We start from the raw sequence: 17,802 nt of genomic DNA on the forward strand, positions 1-17,802 counted from the left end.
TGTGTGTGTGTGTGTGTGTGTGTGATGTGTGTGAGTGTGTGTGTGTGTGTGTGTGTGTGTGTGTGTGTGTGATGTGTGTGTGTGTGTGTGTGGTTCCTTGATGTAAAGCGCTTTGACGGTAGAAAAACGCTTTATAAATTTGACCAAAAGAAATATAAATATAATTTATATTTCAAATGATTTTTTTCTTCATAAAACATTCACATAATAATTCAAGGAAATATGGGGAAGAGAAGGACTTTACCCTCCTCCTCCTCCTCTTCCTCCTCCCCCTCCTCCTCCTCCTCACTCCTCCTCCTCCCCCTCCTCCACCTCCTTCACAGAGATGTGCTGAGCCCTGAGGTGTTCGTGCCCGTCCTGGGTCCACGCCTCACGGACATGTCCCGAGCCTCACGCGTCTGTCGGTGCGGGACCCCAGAGAGAGCCCAGGTACGTGAGCGCGCGCGGCACACGTGACCGTGGCACCGTCAGTGTCAGATGAACTTTGATTCATGAAACCTGCCTGTGTCCGAGTGTGTCCGAGTGTTTCCGAGTGTTTCCGAGTGTGTCCGAGTGTGTCCGAGTGTGTCCGAGTGTGTCCGAGTTTTGCAGTAACGCATTGTCCCGGCAGGTCCGAGCGGGCTTGTCCGCGCTGCTGTGGACCTGGCTCCTGCTCCTGTGTCTGGGCCCGGGACCGGACGGTGTCTTCGGGGCCGGGCCGGCCCGTAAGAAGCCCCCCGTGCGCCGCGCGTGCTTGCCCCTCCCGGAGGAGATCCTGGAGCAGATGTACGGCCGGTTGTCCGTGGGCATCATGAGCGCGTTCCACCACGCGCTGCAGCTGGAGCAGAACCCGGAGCAGCTCAACAGCAGCTGCCCGTCCGCCGCGTGGGCCTCAGCCGCCTCCGGGGCCCCGCTGCCGGTCAACCTGCTCAGCATCTCCCCCTGGGCCTACAGGTCAGTGCCGTGCGCGAGGGGAGGTCAAGTGTGAGCTGCCGTTCTGCCCCCGGCCCAGACTAAAGCCCCCCGGCCCCCGGCCCCCGGCCCAGACTAAAGTCCCCCGGCCCAGACTAAAGCCCCCCAGCCCAGACTAAAGCCCCCCAGCCCAGACTAAAGCCCCCCGGCCCAGACTAGATTTCCTCATCTGCAGTGACGTGTTGTGTCCATGAGCAAGACACGAGTAAAACTCAAAGACACATCTACACAACAACCTTAAGATTTGTAATATTGTGGTTTGCTGTGTGCGCGTGTGTGTGCGCGTGCGCGTGTGTGTGTGTGCGCGTGTGTGTGCGCGTGCGCGTGCGTGTGCGTGTGTGTTTCAGGATGTCCCATGAGTCGTCCCGTTACCCTCGCTCCATCCCGGAGGCGTACTGTCTGTGCCGGGGTTGTCTGATTGGCCCGTACGGACAGGAGAGCGCAGACTTCCGGAGTGTTCCTGTGTTGGCCCCGGCCGTGGTGCTGAGGCGCAGGGGCCCGTGTGTGGCGGGACGCTTCACCTACAGCGAGCACTACATCTCAGTGGCCGTGGGCTGCACCTGTGTCCCCCTGATGGAGCAAGACAACACCGTCTGAGTCCCCCTCTGCTCTTCTGGACCCGAACTGTTCCGGGACAACACCATCTGGACCCGAACTGTCCCCCTCTGCTCTTCTGGACCCGAACTGTCCCCCTCTGCTCTTCTGGACCCGAACTGTTCCGGGACAACACCATCTGGACCCGAACTGTCCCCCTCTGCTCTTCTGGACCCGAACTGTCCCGGGACAACACCATCTGGACCCGAACTGTCCCCCTCTGCTCTTCTGGACCCGAACTGTTCCGGGACAACACCATCTGGACCCGAACTGTCCCCCTCTGCTCTTCTGGACCCGAACTGTTCCGGGACAACACCATCTGGACCCGAACTGTCCCCCTCTGCTTTTCTGGACCCGAACTGTCCCCCTCTGCTTTTCTGGACCCGAACTGTCCCGGGACAACACCGTCTGAGTCCGCCTCTGCTCTTCTGGACCCGAACTGTCCCGGGACAACACCGTCTGAGTCCCCCTCTGCTCTTCTGGACCCGAACTGTCCCGGGACAACACCGTCTGGACCCGAACTGTCCCGGGACAATGAATAAAACCAGAAGTTTGTCCTGTTCATGTTTCATCTTTAACTCAACATTAAAACTTGAACATTGTTTAAAAGTTTTGAATCTGTTTTTAAACGACGAAAAAAATCACATAACCCTCTGGTCGCCGCGGCAACAGCAATATACAAAGATCAATATTGTTTTCTACTGCAGACGCTCTGGATAGATGAATGGTTTGAAGGCTCTGGACAGATGAATGGTTTGAAGGCTCTGGACAGATGAATGGTGTAGACGCGAACGCTCTGGACGGATGAATGGTGCGAAGGCTCTGGACAGATGAATGGTGTAGACGCGAACGCTCTGGACAGATGAATGGTGCGGACGCAAATGCTCTGGACAGATGAATGCTGCGGACGCAAACCCCCTGGACAGATGAATGGTGCGGATGCAAACGCTCTGGACAGATGAATGGTGTAGACGCGAACGCTCTGGACGGATGAATGGTGTAGACGCGAACGCTCTGGACGGATGAATGGTGCGAAGGCTCTGGACAGATGAATGGTGTAGACGCGAACGCTCTGGACAGATGAATGGTGCGGATGCAAACGCGCTGGGCAGATGAATGGTGCGGACGCAAACCCCCTGGACAGATGAATGGTGCAGACGCGAACGCTCTGGACAGATGAATGGTGTAGACACGAACGCTCTGGACAGATGAATGGTGTAGACGCGAACGCTCTGGACAGATGAATGGTGCGGATGCAAACGCTCTGGACAGATGAATGGTGCGGACGCAAACGCTCTGGACAGATGAATGGTGCGGACGCAAACGCTCTGGACAGATGAATGGTGCGGACGCAAACCCCCTGGACAGATGAATGGTGTAGACGCGAACGCTCTGGACAGATGAATGGTGTAGACTCGAACGCTCTGGGCAGATGCATGGTGTAGACCCGAACGCTCTGGACAGATGAATGGTGAAGACGCGAACGCTCTGGACAGATGAATGGTGCGGATGCGAACGCTCTGGACAGATGAATGGTGCGGATGCGAACGCTCTGGACAGATGAATGGTGCGGATGCGAACACTCTGGACAGATGAATGGTGCGGATGCGAACGCTCTGGACAGATGAATGGTGAAGACGCAAACGCTCTGGACAGATGAATGGTGAAGACGCAAACGCTCTGGACATTTACATATAATGGAAATTACATGATACATCAAAATTAACCAAGTCAAATGATTCACAACAACATTATTAACATATTTACTTTTAAAGATTGAGGCTTTACATAGTTACTTTGAGCCCTCATACATGACATTGAATGGGAAGGTGGTTGATATCCAAAAATGTTAGCCTCCTTTGTGACGGCCAATAAGATAAATGTTTTGACACTTTGCCACAGGGGGGCAGTCATAGGCTCACGGTGTATGTGCTGGACTAACAGAATTACCTCTAGACCGACAGATTCAAACAACTTATGATAATGAAGTCATAGTAATCCCTCATTGGTCCAGGAGTGTTCCATTGTAGAAAAAGGTTCAGTTGTATCATCTGGACGTTTCCACTCTCATCCATGAGAGGACAGATAGTTCCAGAGGACAGATGTGAGGAGGGTGTAGATAAGACAACACACAGTGAACCGTTCCACTCCACCCTTTCCAGTGGTCCAATCAGAGCGGGCCGCCCCCTGCAGACAGCAGGGATGATGGGTAGTTGGCGTAGCAGCGAAAGTCATTGGAGAGGTTGCGGTGATGTTGTGGGAGGAAGTGGCACATGTCCACATTCAGCAGCTCTTTGGCCGTGCTCTGCATCACGGCTCCTACAACAGCAGAGACAGACACTGGTCATCGTCCACATCCTCCACATCACGTACAAACCACATAAGACTTTAACCAGGAGCGTTACACAGTTTAAAGCAGCGACGCAGAGAGTAACGCGCGTCGTCTCAGAGTGTAACGTGCGTCACACTCTGAGACGCGTGTTACACTCTGAGTGTAATGCGTGTCTCAGAGTGTAACGCACGTCTCAGAGTGTAACGCGTGTCTCAGAGTGTAACGCGTGTCTCAGAGTGTAACGCGCATCTCAGAGTGTAACGCGCGTGTCTCAGAGTGTAACGCGTGTCTCAGAGTGTAACGCGCGTCTCAGAGTGTAACGCACGTCTCAGAGTGTAACGCGCGTCTCAGAGTGTAACGCGCGTCTCAGAGTGTAACGCGTGTCTCAGAGTGTAACGCGCGTCTCAGAGTGTAACGCGCGTGTCTCAGAGTGTAACGCGCGTGTCTCAGAGTGTAACGCGCGTCTCAGAGTGTAACGCGCGTCTCAGAGTGTAACGCGCGTCTCAGAGTGTAACGCACGTCTCAGAGTGTAACGCACGTGTCTCAGAGTGTAACGCACGTGTCTCAGAGTGTAACGCGCGTCTCAGAGTGTAACGCGCGTCTCAGAGTGTAACGCGCGTCTCAGAGTGTAACGCGCGTCTCAGAGTGTAACGCGCGTCTCAGAGTGTAACGCGCATCTCAGAGTGTAACGCGCGTGTCTCAGAGTGTAACGCGCGTGTCTCAGAGTGTAACGCGTGTCTCAGAGTGTAACGCGCGTCTCAGAGTGTAACGCGCGTCTCAGAGTGTAACGCGTGTCTCAGAGTGTAACGCGCGTCTCAGAGTGTAACGCGCGTGTCTCAGAGTGTAACGCGCGTGTCTCAGAGTGTAACGCGCGTCACACTCTGAGACGCGTGTTACACTCTGAGTGTAATGCGTGTCTCAGAGTGTAACGCACGTCTCAGAGTGTAACGCGTGTCTCAGAGTGTAACGCGTGTCTCAGAGTGTAACGCGCATCTCAGAGTGTAACGCGCGTGTCTCAGAGTGTAACGCGTGTCTCAGAGTGTAACGCGTGTCTCAGAGTGTAACGCGCGTCTCAGAGTGTAACGCACGTCTCAGAGTGTAACGCGTGTCTCAGAGTGTAACGCGCGTGTCTCAGAGTGTAACGCGCGTGTCTCAGAGTGTAACGCGCGTGTCTCAGAGTGTAACGCGCGTCTCAGAGTGTAACGCGCGTCTCAGAGTGTAACGCGCGTCTCAGAGTGTAACGCACGTCTCAGAGTGTAACGCACGTGTCTCAGAGTGTAACGCGTGTCTCAGAGTGTAACGCGCGTCTCAGAGTGTAACGCGCGTCTCAGAGTGTAACGCGCGTCTCAGAGTGTAACGCGCGTCTCAGAGTGTAACGCGCGTCTCAGAGTGTAACGCGCATCTCAGAGTGTAACGCGCGTGTCTCAGAGTGTAACGCGTGTCTCAGAGTGTAACGCGCGTCTCAGAGTGTAACGCGCGTGTCTCAGAGTGTAACGCGCGTGTCTCAGAGTGTAACGCGCGTGTCTCAGAGTGTAACGCGCGTGTCTCAGAGTGTAACGCGCGTGTCTCAGAGTGTAACGCGCGTGTCTCAGAGTGTAACGCGCGTGTCTCAGAGTGTAACGCGCGTGTCTCAGAGTGTAACGCGCGTGTCTCAGAGTGTAACGCGCGTCTCAGAGTGTAACGCGCGTCTCAGAGTGTAACGCGCGTCTCAGAGTGTAACGCGCGTCTCAGAGTGTAACGCGCGTCTCAGAGTGTAACGCGCGTCTCAGAGTGTAACGCGCGTCTCAGAGTGTAACGCGCGTCTCAGAGTGTAACGCGCGTCTCAGAGTGTAACGCGCGTCTCAGAGTGTAACGCGCGTCTCAGAGTGTAACGCGCGTCTCAGAGTGTAACGCGCGTCTCAGAGTGTAACGCGCGCGTCTCAGAGTGTAACGCGCGCGTCTCAGAGTGTAACGCGCGCGTCTCAGAGTGTAACGCGCGCGTCTCAGAGTGTAACGCGCGCGTCTCAGAGTGTAACGCGCGTCTCAGAGTGTAACGCGCGTCTCAGAGTGTAACGCGCGTCTCAGAGTGTAACGCGCGTCTCAGAGTGTAACGCGCGTCTCAGAGTGTAACGCGCGTGTCTCAGAGTGTAACGCGCGCGTCTCAGAGTGTAACGCGCGCGTCTCAGAGTGTAACGCGCGCGTCTCAGAGTGTAACGCGCGTCTCAGAGTGTAACGCGCGTCTCAGAGTGTAACGCGCGTCTCAGAGTGTAACGCGCGTCTCAGAGTGTAACGCGCGTGTCTCAGAGTGTAACGCGCGTGTCTCAGAGTGTAACGCGCGTGTCTCAGAGTGTAACGCGCGTGTCTCAGAGTGTAACGCGCGTGTCTCAGAGTGTAACGCGCGTGTCTCAGAGTGTAACGCGCGTCTCAGAGTGTAACGCGCGTCTCAGAGTGTAACGCGCGTCTCAGAGTGTAACGCGCGTCTCAGAGTGTAACGCACCGCACGTGTCTCAGAGTGTAACGCGCGTGTCTCAGAGTGTAACGCGCGTGTCTCAGAGTGTAACGCGCGTGTCTCAGAGTGTAACGCGCGTGTCTCAGAGTGTAACGCGCCGCGCGTGTGTCAGAGTGTAACGCGCGTGTCTCAGAGTGTAACGCGCGTGTCTCAGAGTGTAACGCGCGTGTCTCAGAGTGTAACGCGCGTGTCTCAGAGTGTAACGCGCGTGTCTCAGAGTGTAACGCGTGTCTCAGAGTGTAACGCGTGTCTCAGAGTGTAACGCGCGTCTCAGAGTGTAACGCGCGTCTCAGAGTGTAACGCGCGTCTCAGAGTGTAACGCACGTCTCAGAGTGTAACGCACGTGTCTCAGAGTGTAACGCACGTGTCTCAGAGTGTAACGCACGTGTCTCAGAGTGTAACGCACGTCTCAGAGTGTAACGCACGTCTCAGAGTGTAACGCACCGCACGTGTAACGCACGTGTCTCAGAGTGTAACGCACGTGTCTCAGAGTGTAACGCGCGTCTCAGAGTGTAACGCGCGTCTCAGAGTGTAACGCGCGTCTCAGAGTGTAACGCGCGTCTCAGAGTGTAACGCGCGTCTCAGAGTGTAACGCGCGTCTCAGAGTGTAACGCGCGTCTCAGAGTGTAACGCGCGCGTCTCAGAGTGTAACGCGCGCGTCTCAGAGTGTAACGCGCGCGTCTCAGAGTGTAACGCGCGCGTCTCAGAGTGTAACGCGCGTGTCTCAGAGTGTAACGCGCGTGTCTCAGAGTGTAACGCGCGTGTCTCAGAGTGTAACGCGCGTCTCAGAGTGTAACGCGCGTCTCAGAGTGTAACGCGCGTCTCAGAGTGTAACGCGCATCTCAGAGTGTAACGCACCGCACGTGTCTCAGAGTGTAACGCGCGTGTCTCAGAGTGTAACGCGCGTCTCAGAGTGTAACGCGCGTCTCAGAGTGTAACGCGCCGCACGTGTCTCAGAGTGTAACGCGCGTGTCTCAGAGTGTAACGCGCGTGTGTAACGCACGTCTCAGAGTGTAACGCACGTCTCAGAGTGTAACGCACGTCTCAGAGTGTAACGCACGTCTCAGAGTGTAACGCACCGCACGTGTAACGCACGTGTCTCAGAGTGTAACGCACGTGTCTCAGAGTGTAACGCGTGTCTCAGAGTGTAACGCGCGTCTCAGAGTGTAACGCGCGTCTCAGAGTGTAACGCGCGTCTCAGAGTGTAACGCGCGTCTCAGAGTGTAACGCGCGTCTCAGAGTGTAACGCGCGTGTCTCAGAGTGTAACGCGCGTGTCTCAGAGTGTAACGCGCGTGTCTCAGAGTGTAACGCGCGTCTCAGAGTGTAACGCGCGTCTCAGAGTGTAACGCGCATCTCAGAGTGTAACGCACCGCACGTGTCTCAGAGTGTAACGCGCGTGTCTCAGAGTGTAACGCGCGTCTCAGAGTGTAACGCGCGTCTCAGAGTGTAACGCGCGTCTCAGAGTGTAACGCGCGTCTCAGAGTGTAACGCGCGTCTCAGAGTGTAACGCGCCGCACGTGTCTCAGAGTGTAACGCGCGTGTCTCAGAGTGTAACGCGCGTGTCTCAGAGTGTAACGCGCGTGTCTCAGAGTGTAACGCGCGTGTCTCAGAGTGTAACGCGCGTGTCTCAGAGTGTAACGCGCGTGTCTCAGAGTGTAACGCGCGCGTCTCAGAGTGTAACGCGCGCGTCTCAGAGTGTAACGCGCGTCTCAGAGTGTAACGCACGTGTCTCAGAGTGTAACGCACGTGTCTCAGAGTGTAACGCACGTGTCTCAGAGTGTAACGCACGTGTCTCAGAGTGTAACGCGCGTCTCAGAGTGTAACGCGCGTGTCTCAGAGTGTAACGCGCGTGTCTCAGAGTGTAACGCGCGTGTCTCAGAGTGTAACGCGCGTCTCAGAGTGTAACGCGCGTCTCAGAGTGTAACGCGCATCTCAGAGTGTAACGCACCGCACGTGTCTCAGAGTGTAACGCGCGTGTCTCAGAGTGTAACGCGCGTCTCAGAGTGTAACGCGCGTCTCAGAGTGTAACGCGCGTGTCTCAGAGTGTAACGCGCGTGTCTCAGAGTGTAACGCGCGTGTCTCAGAGTGTAACGCGCGTGTCTCAGAGTGTAACGCGCGTGTCTCAGAGTGTAACGCACGTGTCTCAGAGTGTAACGCACGTGTCTCAGAGTGTAACGCGCGTGTCTCAGAGTGTAACGCGCGTCTCAGAGTGTAACGCGCGTCTCAGAGTGTAACGCGCCGCACGTGTCTCAGAGTGTAACGCGCGTGTCTCAGAGTGTAACGCGCGTGTCTCAGAGTGTAACGCGCGTGTCTCAGAGTGTAACGCGCGTGTCTCAGAGTGTAACGCGCGTGTCTCAGAGTGTAACGCGCGTGTCTCAGAGTGTAACGCGCGTGTCTCAGAGTGTAACGCGCGTGTCTCAGAGTGTAACGCGCGTGTCTCAGAGTGTAACGCGCGTGTCTCAGAGTGTAACGCGCGTGTCTCAGAGTGTAACGCACGTGTCTCAGAGTGTAACGCACGTCTCAGAGTGTAACGCACGTCTCAGAGTGTAACGCACGTCTCAGAGTGTAACGCACGTCTCAGAGTGTAACGCACCGCACGTGTAACGCACGTGTCTCAGAGTGTAACGCACGTGTCTCAGAGTGTAACGCGTGTCTCAGAGTGTAACGCGCGTCTCAGAGTGTAACGCGCGTCTCAGAGTGTAACGCGCGTCTCAGAGTGTAACGCACGTGTCTCAGAGTGTAACGCACGTGTCTCAGAGTGTAACGCACGTGTCTCAGAGTGTAACGCACGTGTCTCAGAGTGTAACGCACGTGTCTCAGAGTGTAACGCACGTGTCTCAGAGTGTAACGCGCGTCTCAGAGTGTAACGCGCGTCTCAGAGTGTAACGCGCGTCTCAGAGTGTAACGCGCGTCTCAGAGTGTAACGCGCGTCTCAGAGTGTAACGCACGTGTCTCAGAGTGTAACGCACGTGTCTCAGAGTGTAACGCACGTGTCTCAGAGTGTAACGCACGTGTCTCAGAGTGTAACGCACGTGTCTCAGAGTGTAACGCACGTGTCTCAGAGTGTAACGCACGTGTCTCAGAGTGTAACGCACGTGTCTCAGAGTGTAACGCACGTGTCTCAGAGTGTAACGCACGTCTCAGAGTGTAACGCACGTCTCAGAGTGTAACGCACGTCTCAGAGTGTAACGCACCGCACGTGTAACGCACGTGTCTCAGAGTGTAACGCACGTCTCAGAGTGTAACGCGCGTCTCAGAGTGTAACGCGCGTCTCAGAGTGTAACGCGCCGCACGTGTCTCAGAGTGTAACGCGCGTGTCTCAGAGTGTAACGCACGTCTCAGAGTGTAACGCACGTCTCAGAGTGTAACGCACGTCTCAGAGTGTAACGCACGTCTCAGAGTGTAACGCACCGCACGTGTAACGCACGTGTCTCAGAGTGTAACGCACGTCTCAGAGTGTAACGCGCGTCTCAGAGTGTAACGCGCGTCTCAGAGTGTAACGCGCCGCACGTGTCTCAGAGTGTAACGCGCGTGTCTCAGAGTGTAACGCGCGTGTCTCAGAGTGTAACGCGCGTGTCTCAGAGTGTAACGCGCGTGTCTCAGAGTGTAACGCGCGTGTCTCAGAGTGTAACGCGCGTGTCTCAGAGTGTAACGCGCGTGTCTCAGAGTGTAACGCGCGTGTCTCAGAGTGTAACGCGCGTGTCTCAGAGTGTAACGCGCGTGTCTCAGAGTGTAACGCGCGTGTCTCAGAGTGTAACGCGCGTGTCTCAGAGTGTAACGCGCGTGTCTCAGAGTGTAACGCACGTGTCTCAGAGTGTAACGCACGTGTCTCAGAGTGTAACGCACGTCTCAGAGTGTAACGCACGTCTCAGAGTGTAACGCACCGCACGTGTAACGCACGTGTCTCAGAGTGTAACGCACGTGTCTCAGAGTGTAACGCACGTGTCTCAGAGTGTAACGCACGTGTCTCAGAGTGTAACGCACGTCTCAGAGTGTAACGCACGTGTCTCAGAGTGTAACGCACGTGTCTCAGAGTGTAACGCACGTGTCTCAGAGTGTAACGCACGTGTCTCAGAGTGTAACGCACGTGTCTCAGAGTGTAACGCACGTCTCAGAGTGTAACGCACGTGTCTCAGAGTGTAACGCACGTGTCTCAGAGTGTAACGCACGCGTCTCAGAGTGTAACGCACGCGTCTCAGAGTGTAACGCACGTCTCAGAGTGTAACGCACGTCTCAGAGTGTAACGCACGTCTCAGAGTGTAACGCACGTCTCAGAGTGTCATACCACAGTCCCACAAACTGATTAGAACAAACTGTGTCCGTTTGGCGTCCCTCCTAACATCCGCTCATTTGTTTACCTGTTGCTAAGGAGACGTCCACAGCGTCTTAATACAGAATGTGACTGTTACCCTGATGCTCTGCAGGGAGCACTAGAAGCCTCACCGGTGCACAGCAGCACTTTGCCTTTGCTCAGGTACAGGACGGTCTGGGCCACTTTGCTCAGGCACTCGTGGGACAGGTAGGGCGGGTCAGCCAGGACCACATCAAAACTGTGCTCCTGGACCTCAGAGGGCAGGGTCAGAGGTCGCTGGTAGTCATAGAAGATGAAGTCGTCCCCGTATGAGGCAAACCTGCGGTCGAACTCCAACAGCGCCACAGACACGCCCTGCGAGCCCTCGAGGACGCCCTGCTTCAGCTTCTGGTACACACTGGGCGCACACACACACGCAATCCTGAGAAGAGACACACACACACGCAATCCTGAGGAGACACACACACGCAATCCTGAGGAGACACACACACGCAATCCTGAGGAGACACACACACGCAATCCTGAGAAGGGACACACACACACACACGCAATCCAGAGAAGAGACACACACACACACACTCAATCCTGAGAAGACACACACACAATCCTGAGAAGAGACACACACACACGCAATCCTGAGGAGACACACACACGCAATCCTGAGGAGACACACACACGCAATCCTGAGGAGACACACACACGCAATCCTGAGAAGGGACACACACACACACACGCAATCCAGAGAAGAGACACACACACACACACTCAATCCTGAGAAGACACACACACAATCCTGAGAAGAGACACACACACACGCAATCCTGAGGAGACACACACACGCAATCCTGAGGAGACACACACACGCAATCCTGAGAAGGGACACACACACACACACGCAATCCTGAGAAGAGACACACACACACACACACGCAATCCAGAGAAGAGACACACACACACACACACACAATCCTGAGAAGACACACACACACACATACACAATCCTGAGAAGACACACACACACACACACAATCCAGAGAAGAGACACACACACAATCCTGAGCTCTCACAGTCTCTCTGTGTGTACCTCCCTCGGGGCCCCGCCTGCAGGAGCAGCTCCTCTGACAGGTTCCTGGCTGTGTCCTCGCTGTACCAGAACTGACTCAGGCCCTGAGACACAAATAACATTTGAATAAGAAAACTAAAGCTCTAGAACAGGTAAGACACCAAGTATCTATATGTATCTGTGTATTTATGCAAACAACTGTTAATGCAGAGGGAGGGGCCGGTGTGAGGGAGGGGCCGGTGTGAGGGAGGGGCCGGTGTGAGGGAGGGGCCGGTGTGAGGGAGGGGCCGGTGTGAGGGAGGGGCCGGTGAGAGGGAGGGGCCGGTGAGAGGGAGGGGCCGGTGAGAGGGAGCGGCCGGTGTGAGGGAGGGGCCGGTGTGAGGGAGGGGCCGGTGAGAGGGAGGGGCCGGTGAGAGGGAGGGGCCGGTGAGAGGGAGCGGCCGGTGTGAGGGAGGGGCCGGTGTGAGGGAGGGGCCGGTGTGAGGGAGGGGCCGGTGTGAGGGAGGGGCCGGTGAGAGGGAGGGGCCGGTGAGAGGGAGGGGCCGGTGAGAGGGAGGGGCCGGTGAGAGGGAGGGGCCGGTGTGAGGGAGGGGCCGGTGAGAGGGAGGGGCCGGTGAGAGGGAGGGGCCGGTGTGAGGGAGGGGCCGGTGAGAGGGAGGGGCCGGTGAGAGGGAGGGGCCGGTGTGAGGGAGGGGCCGGTGTGAGGGAGGGGCCGGTGTGAGGGAGGGGCCGGTGTGAGGGAGGGGCCGGTGTGAGGGAGGGGCCGGTGTGAGGGAGGGGCCGGTGTGAGGGAGGGGCCGGTGTGAGGGAGGGGCCGGTGTGAGGGAGGGGCCGGCGGTTGTCAGAGTAACAAGAAGAAGATACTAATCAAACCTAAAACATGACGCGCACATTTGAGCCAGTTTGAATCACAATCACATGAAGAGTTTTGGAAGAGTCTCGCTCTTTATCAGAACATGAACATCATCAAATCAAAGAAGTGGCACGAGATGCAGTTCAGCCGTCAGTCTGCCCCAGGACAGCTGTGGCTACAGTTTCACTACATTTAAACACCAGAGTCTGAACTAAGGCCCTGAATGTGTGCAAACGGGGTAAAGGGACATGTGAGGACATGTGGGGACATGTGAGGACATGTGAGGACATGTGAGGACATGTGGGGACATGTGGGGACATGTAGAGACATGTGAGGACATGTGGGGACATGTAGTCATTTAGCATTAGCATCAATACTTTGTAGCTATAATTGCTACTAAAAACAGTTAACTTTAAACATAAATAGGACCGACATGAATTGTGTTACAAATAAACACAAAGAGCAGACGAACAAAAGCACAGGTGAGTGTGTGTGTGCTGACCACACGAGGTGCTGACCACACGAGGTGCTGACCACACGAGGTGCTGACCACGCGAGGTGCTGACCACGCGAGGTGCTGACCACGCGAGGTGCTGACCACGCGAGGTGCTGACCACGCGAGGTGCTGACCACGCGAGGTGCTGACCACGCGAGGTGCTGACCAGGCCCTTACCCAGTCCTCCTCCATGGCCCCCACAGAGAAGGGCTCTGGGGTCTGAAGGGCCAGATTCTCTGCATAAAACTCCTGCAGTGCAGCCAGCGTGTGGGCGGACAGCGCGGGCACGTCCTCCTCACTGTCACTCATGATGGGACACTGACCGACGGGCGTGGACACAAGGGACACCACTTCAGCGACGCCCACCCCGTTTAAGGACAAATGTCCACTTAGACCTAGAGTTGGGAAAAGTATCAAAAATCGAATACTAATCAATACTTAAACTAGCATCAAAACTAGAAGAACAGTCTGAGCTTCAAAATGAACTCTCCACGATCGAGCTCTTCATCCTCTGCTCTGGAGAGACGTGTGAGGGACACAGGGGACATATTATTTCAAATAAAGGCGAGATCTGTCCTTCCACCAGGACGCTGCATGATCTGAGGCCTCTCTGTTCTCGTGGGGATGGGACGGTATAACAAGACCAAAAACACCACGATATGAGCCTGAGGGACAGAGGGACACTTCGCTGGACCGTGAGGGGACACTTCACTGGACTGTGAGGGAAGAGGGACACTTCGCTGGACTGTGAGGGGACACTTCACTGGACTGTGAGGGAAGAGGGACACTTCGCTGGACTGTGAGGGAAGAGGGACACTTCGCTGGACCGTGAGGGGACACTTCACTGGACTGTGAGGGAAGAGGGACACTTCGCTGGACTGTGAGGGAAGAGGGACACTTCGCTGGACTGTGAGGGGACACTTCACTGGACCGTGAGGGGACACTTCACTGGACTGTGAGGGAAGAGGGACACTTCGCTGGACTGTGAGGGAAGAGGGACACTTCGCTGGACTGTGAGGGGACACTTCACTGGACTGTGAGGGAAGAGGGACACTTCGCTGGACTGTGAGGGAAGAGGGACACTTCGCTGGACCGTGAGGGGACACTTCACTGGACTGTGAGGGAAGAGGGACACTTCGCTGGACTGTGAGGGAAGAGGGACACTTCGCTGGACTGTGAGGGGACACTTCACTGGACCGTGAGGGGACAGAGGGGCACTTCACTGGACCGTGAGGGGACACTTCACTGGACTGTATGGGGGCAGAGGGACACTTCGCTGGACCGAGGCGGACAGAGGGACACTTCACTGGACCGTGAGGGGGCAGAGGGACACTTCACTGGACCGTGAGGGGACACTTCACTGGACCGTAAGGGGACACTTCACTGGACCGTGAGGGGACAGAGGGACACTTCACTGGACCGTGAGGGGACACTTCACTGGACCGTAAGGGGACACTTCACTGGACCGTGAGGGGACAGAGGGACACTTCACTGGACCGAGGCGGACAGAGGGACACTTCACTGGACCGAGGCGGACAGAGGGACACTTCACTGGACCGTGAGGGGGCAGAGGGACACTTCACTGGACCGTGAGGGGACACTTCACTGGACCGTGAGGGGACAGAGGGACACTTCACTGGACCGAGGCGGACAGAGGGACACTTCACTGGACCGAGGCGGACAGAGGGACACTTCACTGGACCGTGGGGGGACAGAGGGAGGGACACTTCACTAGACCGTGGGGGGCAGAGGGACACTTCAATGGACCGTGGGGGGCAGAGGGACACTTCAATGGACCGTGGGGGGCAGAGGGACACTTCAATGGACCGTGGGGGGCAGAGGGACACTTCAATGGACCGTGGGGGACAGAGGGACACTTCAATGGACCGTGGGCGACAGAGGGACACTTCACTGGACAGTGGGGGACAGAGGGACACCGTGAGGGGGCAGAGGGACATTTCACTGGACCGTGGGGGACAGAGGGACACTTCACTGGACTGTGGGGGACAGAGGGACACCGTGGAGGACAGAGGGACACCGTGAGGGGGCAGAGGGACACCGTGACAGAGGGACACCGTGAGGAGGCAGAGGGACACCGTGAGGGGACAGAGGGACACCGTGAGGAGGCAGAGGGACACCGTGGTGGACAGAGGGACACCGTGAGGGGACAGAGGGACACCGTGAGGGGACAGAGGGACACCGTGAGGAGGCAGAGGGACACCGTGACAGAGGGACACCGTGAGGAGGCAGAGGGACACCGTGAGGAGGCAGAGGGACACCGTGAGGGGACAGAGGGACACCGTGAGGGGACAGAGGGACACCGTGAGGAGGCAGAGGGACACCGTGGTGGACAGAGGGACACCGTGAGGAGGCAGAGGGACACCGTGGTGGACAGAGGGACACCGTGGTGGACAGAGGGACACCGTGGTGGACAGAGGGACACTGTGGCATGCGAGGAATCAAACCACACAATAAATAAAAAGCAGACGAAGCATTAAACACAAAAACCCGGTGTTTTGTCGCGAAGAGAAGATAAACGTCACGTACCGGATCCACGCGCACGTGAGCTGTCGCGGGGTGATGACGTACAACACAAACACTGAGCTACAACGATGAGGAAACACTAAAGGCACGAGCCAAGCAAAACAAGTCACAATGACGTGTTTCCGGTATCTGGAAGTAATATATGTAAATCTTTGTTTCTTTAGAGGTGTTTGTGTGACAAGTGCGACAAACACTCAAAAACTGTGAATGCAAAAAGCAGCTATGAGGTTGCAGACTGGAGGCTGCGCCTACATGCCCGCACCCACACGCCCACACTCACACGCCCGCACCCACACGGCCGCACCCACACGCCCGCACTCACACGGCCGCACCCACACGCCCGCACCCACACGCCCACACGCCCGCACCCACACGCCCACACGCCCGCACTCACACGCCCGCACCCACACGTCCACACGCCCGCACTCACACGCCCGCACCCACACGCCCGCACCCACACGCCCGCACTCACACGCCCGCACTCACACGCTCGCACTCACACGCCCGCACCCACACGCCCGCACTCACACGCCCGCACTCACACGCTCGCACTCACACGCCCGCACCCACACGCCCGCATCCACACGCTCGCACTCACACGCCCGCACCCACACGCCCACACACCCGCACTCACACGCCCGCACCCACACGCCCGCACTCACACGCCCGCACCCACACGCTCGCACTCACACGCCCGCACCCACACGCCCACACACCCGCACTCACACGCCCGCACCCACACGCTCGCACTCACACGCCCGCACCCACACGCCCACACACCCGCACTCACACGCCCGCACCCACACGCCCGCACTCACACGCCCGCACCCACACGCCCGCACCCACACGCCCGCACTCACACGCCCGCACCCATTGTAAGCACGGACTCAGGGCTATGTTTGTTTCTTCATACATTTCTATTATTTCTGCACCTGAACGGATTAGAATGATTGACAGCTCTACTACAGGTGTGTGAGGCTCTACACAAAACACACATTTATGCAGAGACACTCTATAATATATAATATTATAATAAGAATAATAATACACTCATCAGACAGATGTGTTTCATGTGCCACAAACGTCACATTCAAAATGGTCCTTGAGTTAAACTGGTCATGATAAAACGCACCTGTCACGCACCTGTCACTCATGCAAATCAAAGCCACTTCTTTCCTGAAGACACGTCCTGTTTTTTGAGTGTGATTTAAATAAAAGACGATGTCGTTCACTGCGAGTGTTTTTTTCAAACTTCCTATAAGTGATCTGTTCTTTTCTTCTGTATCTACCTCTATACCTACCTGCGTTGCAACAATGAAATTTCCCCATGTGGGACAATAAAGGATTATCTTATCTTATAAAAGAGAAATAAAGCTCAAACACATTTATTGCTCGTTTGATATTTCAATGATTACGTTACCGTGTTCAGCAAAGCAAAGTGATACAATAATGTTAAGTATTGGGAGTACTACCTACTTTTAAAGTAACACTACTCAACACTGGTCATAATCCACATGCACTTCAAGTAAAACATGCTGCAGTCTTAACAAGAATCACTATTAAAATGTGCATATAACTATATAGATCTCTATGTAGATGTAGAACTATGTGTGGGTCAGCTATAAATACTATAATTGTGGTCATACGCTTCAAAAGTTCAAGAAATAATATTTCTGTATAAATTGACATAGAAAAGACAGGAGATTCTGAAGGACTTGTACATCAGTGTTTCCCATTGTGATGAGTAGATATAAAAAATGGCCTGCCACAACACAAAATACTTCTAATAAACTCTTGAGGTTTATGACTTAAGGGATAAGACGTAAAGTACAGCAGACACATTGTTTAGTAGAGGCTGTATTTACAGAAATCTCTCAAAACACGAGAAACGGAAACTTGTTCCCAAGTTCCACTCTTTTTTGCAGTGAAAGCTTCATCTGAGATTTAAAAAGTCTTTAAAAGTATCAAAAGTCTGCACAATTCTAACAATGTGTAGATATTTCTGTATTTTATTTTCACAAACATGTGAATAAGGTAAAGGTCATTTCCACCAGCAGAGGGAGCTGTCCTGTCCCTTTGTTGTGTGAGAACAAATCTACTGAAAGCTTCACAGCAACAAGTGTTCAGTGTGTTCAGTGTCCACTACAGTATGTTCATCCTGTTTCCTC

At 55.3% G+C, this 17,802-nt stretch overlaps 2 protein-coding genes across 2 annotated transcripts; one reads left to right on the forward strand and one right to left on the reverse strand.

Annotated features, from left to right (window-relative positions):
• Positions 1-608: 608 nt before the first annotated feature.
• il17d (interleukin 17d) lies at positions 609-1,564 on the forward strand. Its single transcript, XM_072444000.1, has 2 exons — positions 609-933; positions 1,299-1,564. Exons 1-2 carry the CDS (start codon positions 764-766, stop codon positions 1,546-1,548), a joined length of 420 nt encoding a protein of 139 aa, XP_072300101.1. The 5' UTR covers positions 609-763; the 3' UTR covers positions 1,549-1,564.
• Positions 1,565-3,348: 1,784 nt separating this feature from the next.
• On the reverse strand, positions 3,349-13,465 carry eef1akmt1 (EEF1A lysine methyltransferase 1). Its single transcript, XM_072444002.1, has 4 exons — positions 13,268-13,465; positions 11,763-11,845; positions 10,810-11,099; positions 3,349-3,864 (listed from the first exon to the last, which is right to left on the reverse strand). The coding sequence occupies exons 1-4, from the start codon at positions 13,397-13,399 to the stop codon at positions 3,716-3,718; spliced, it is 654 nt and encodes a 217-aa protein (XP_072300103.1). The 5' UTR covers positions 13,400-13,465; the 3' UTR covers positions 3,349-3,715.
• Positions 13,466-17,802: the final 4,337 nt, after the last annotated feature.

This window comes from Eucyclogobius newberryi, unplaced genomic scaffold, assembly GCF_026437365.1.
Source record: "Eucyclogobius newberryi isolate DKJ021-1_F unplaced genomic scaffold, fEucNew1.0.hap1 SCAF_14, whole genome shotgun sequence".
NCBI lineage: Eukaryota > Metazoa > Chordata > Actinopteri > Gobiiformes > Gobiidae > Eucyclogobius > Eucyclogobius newberryi.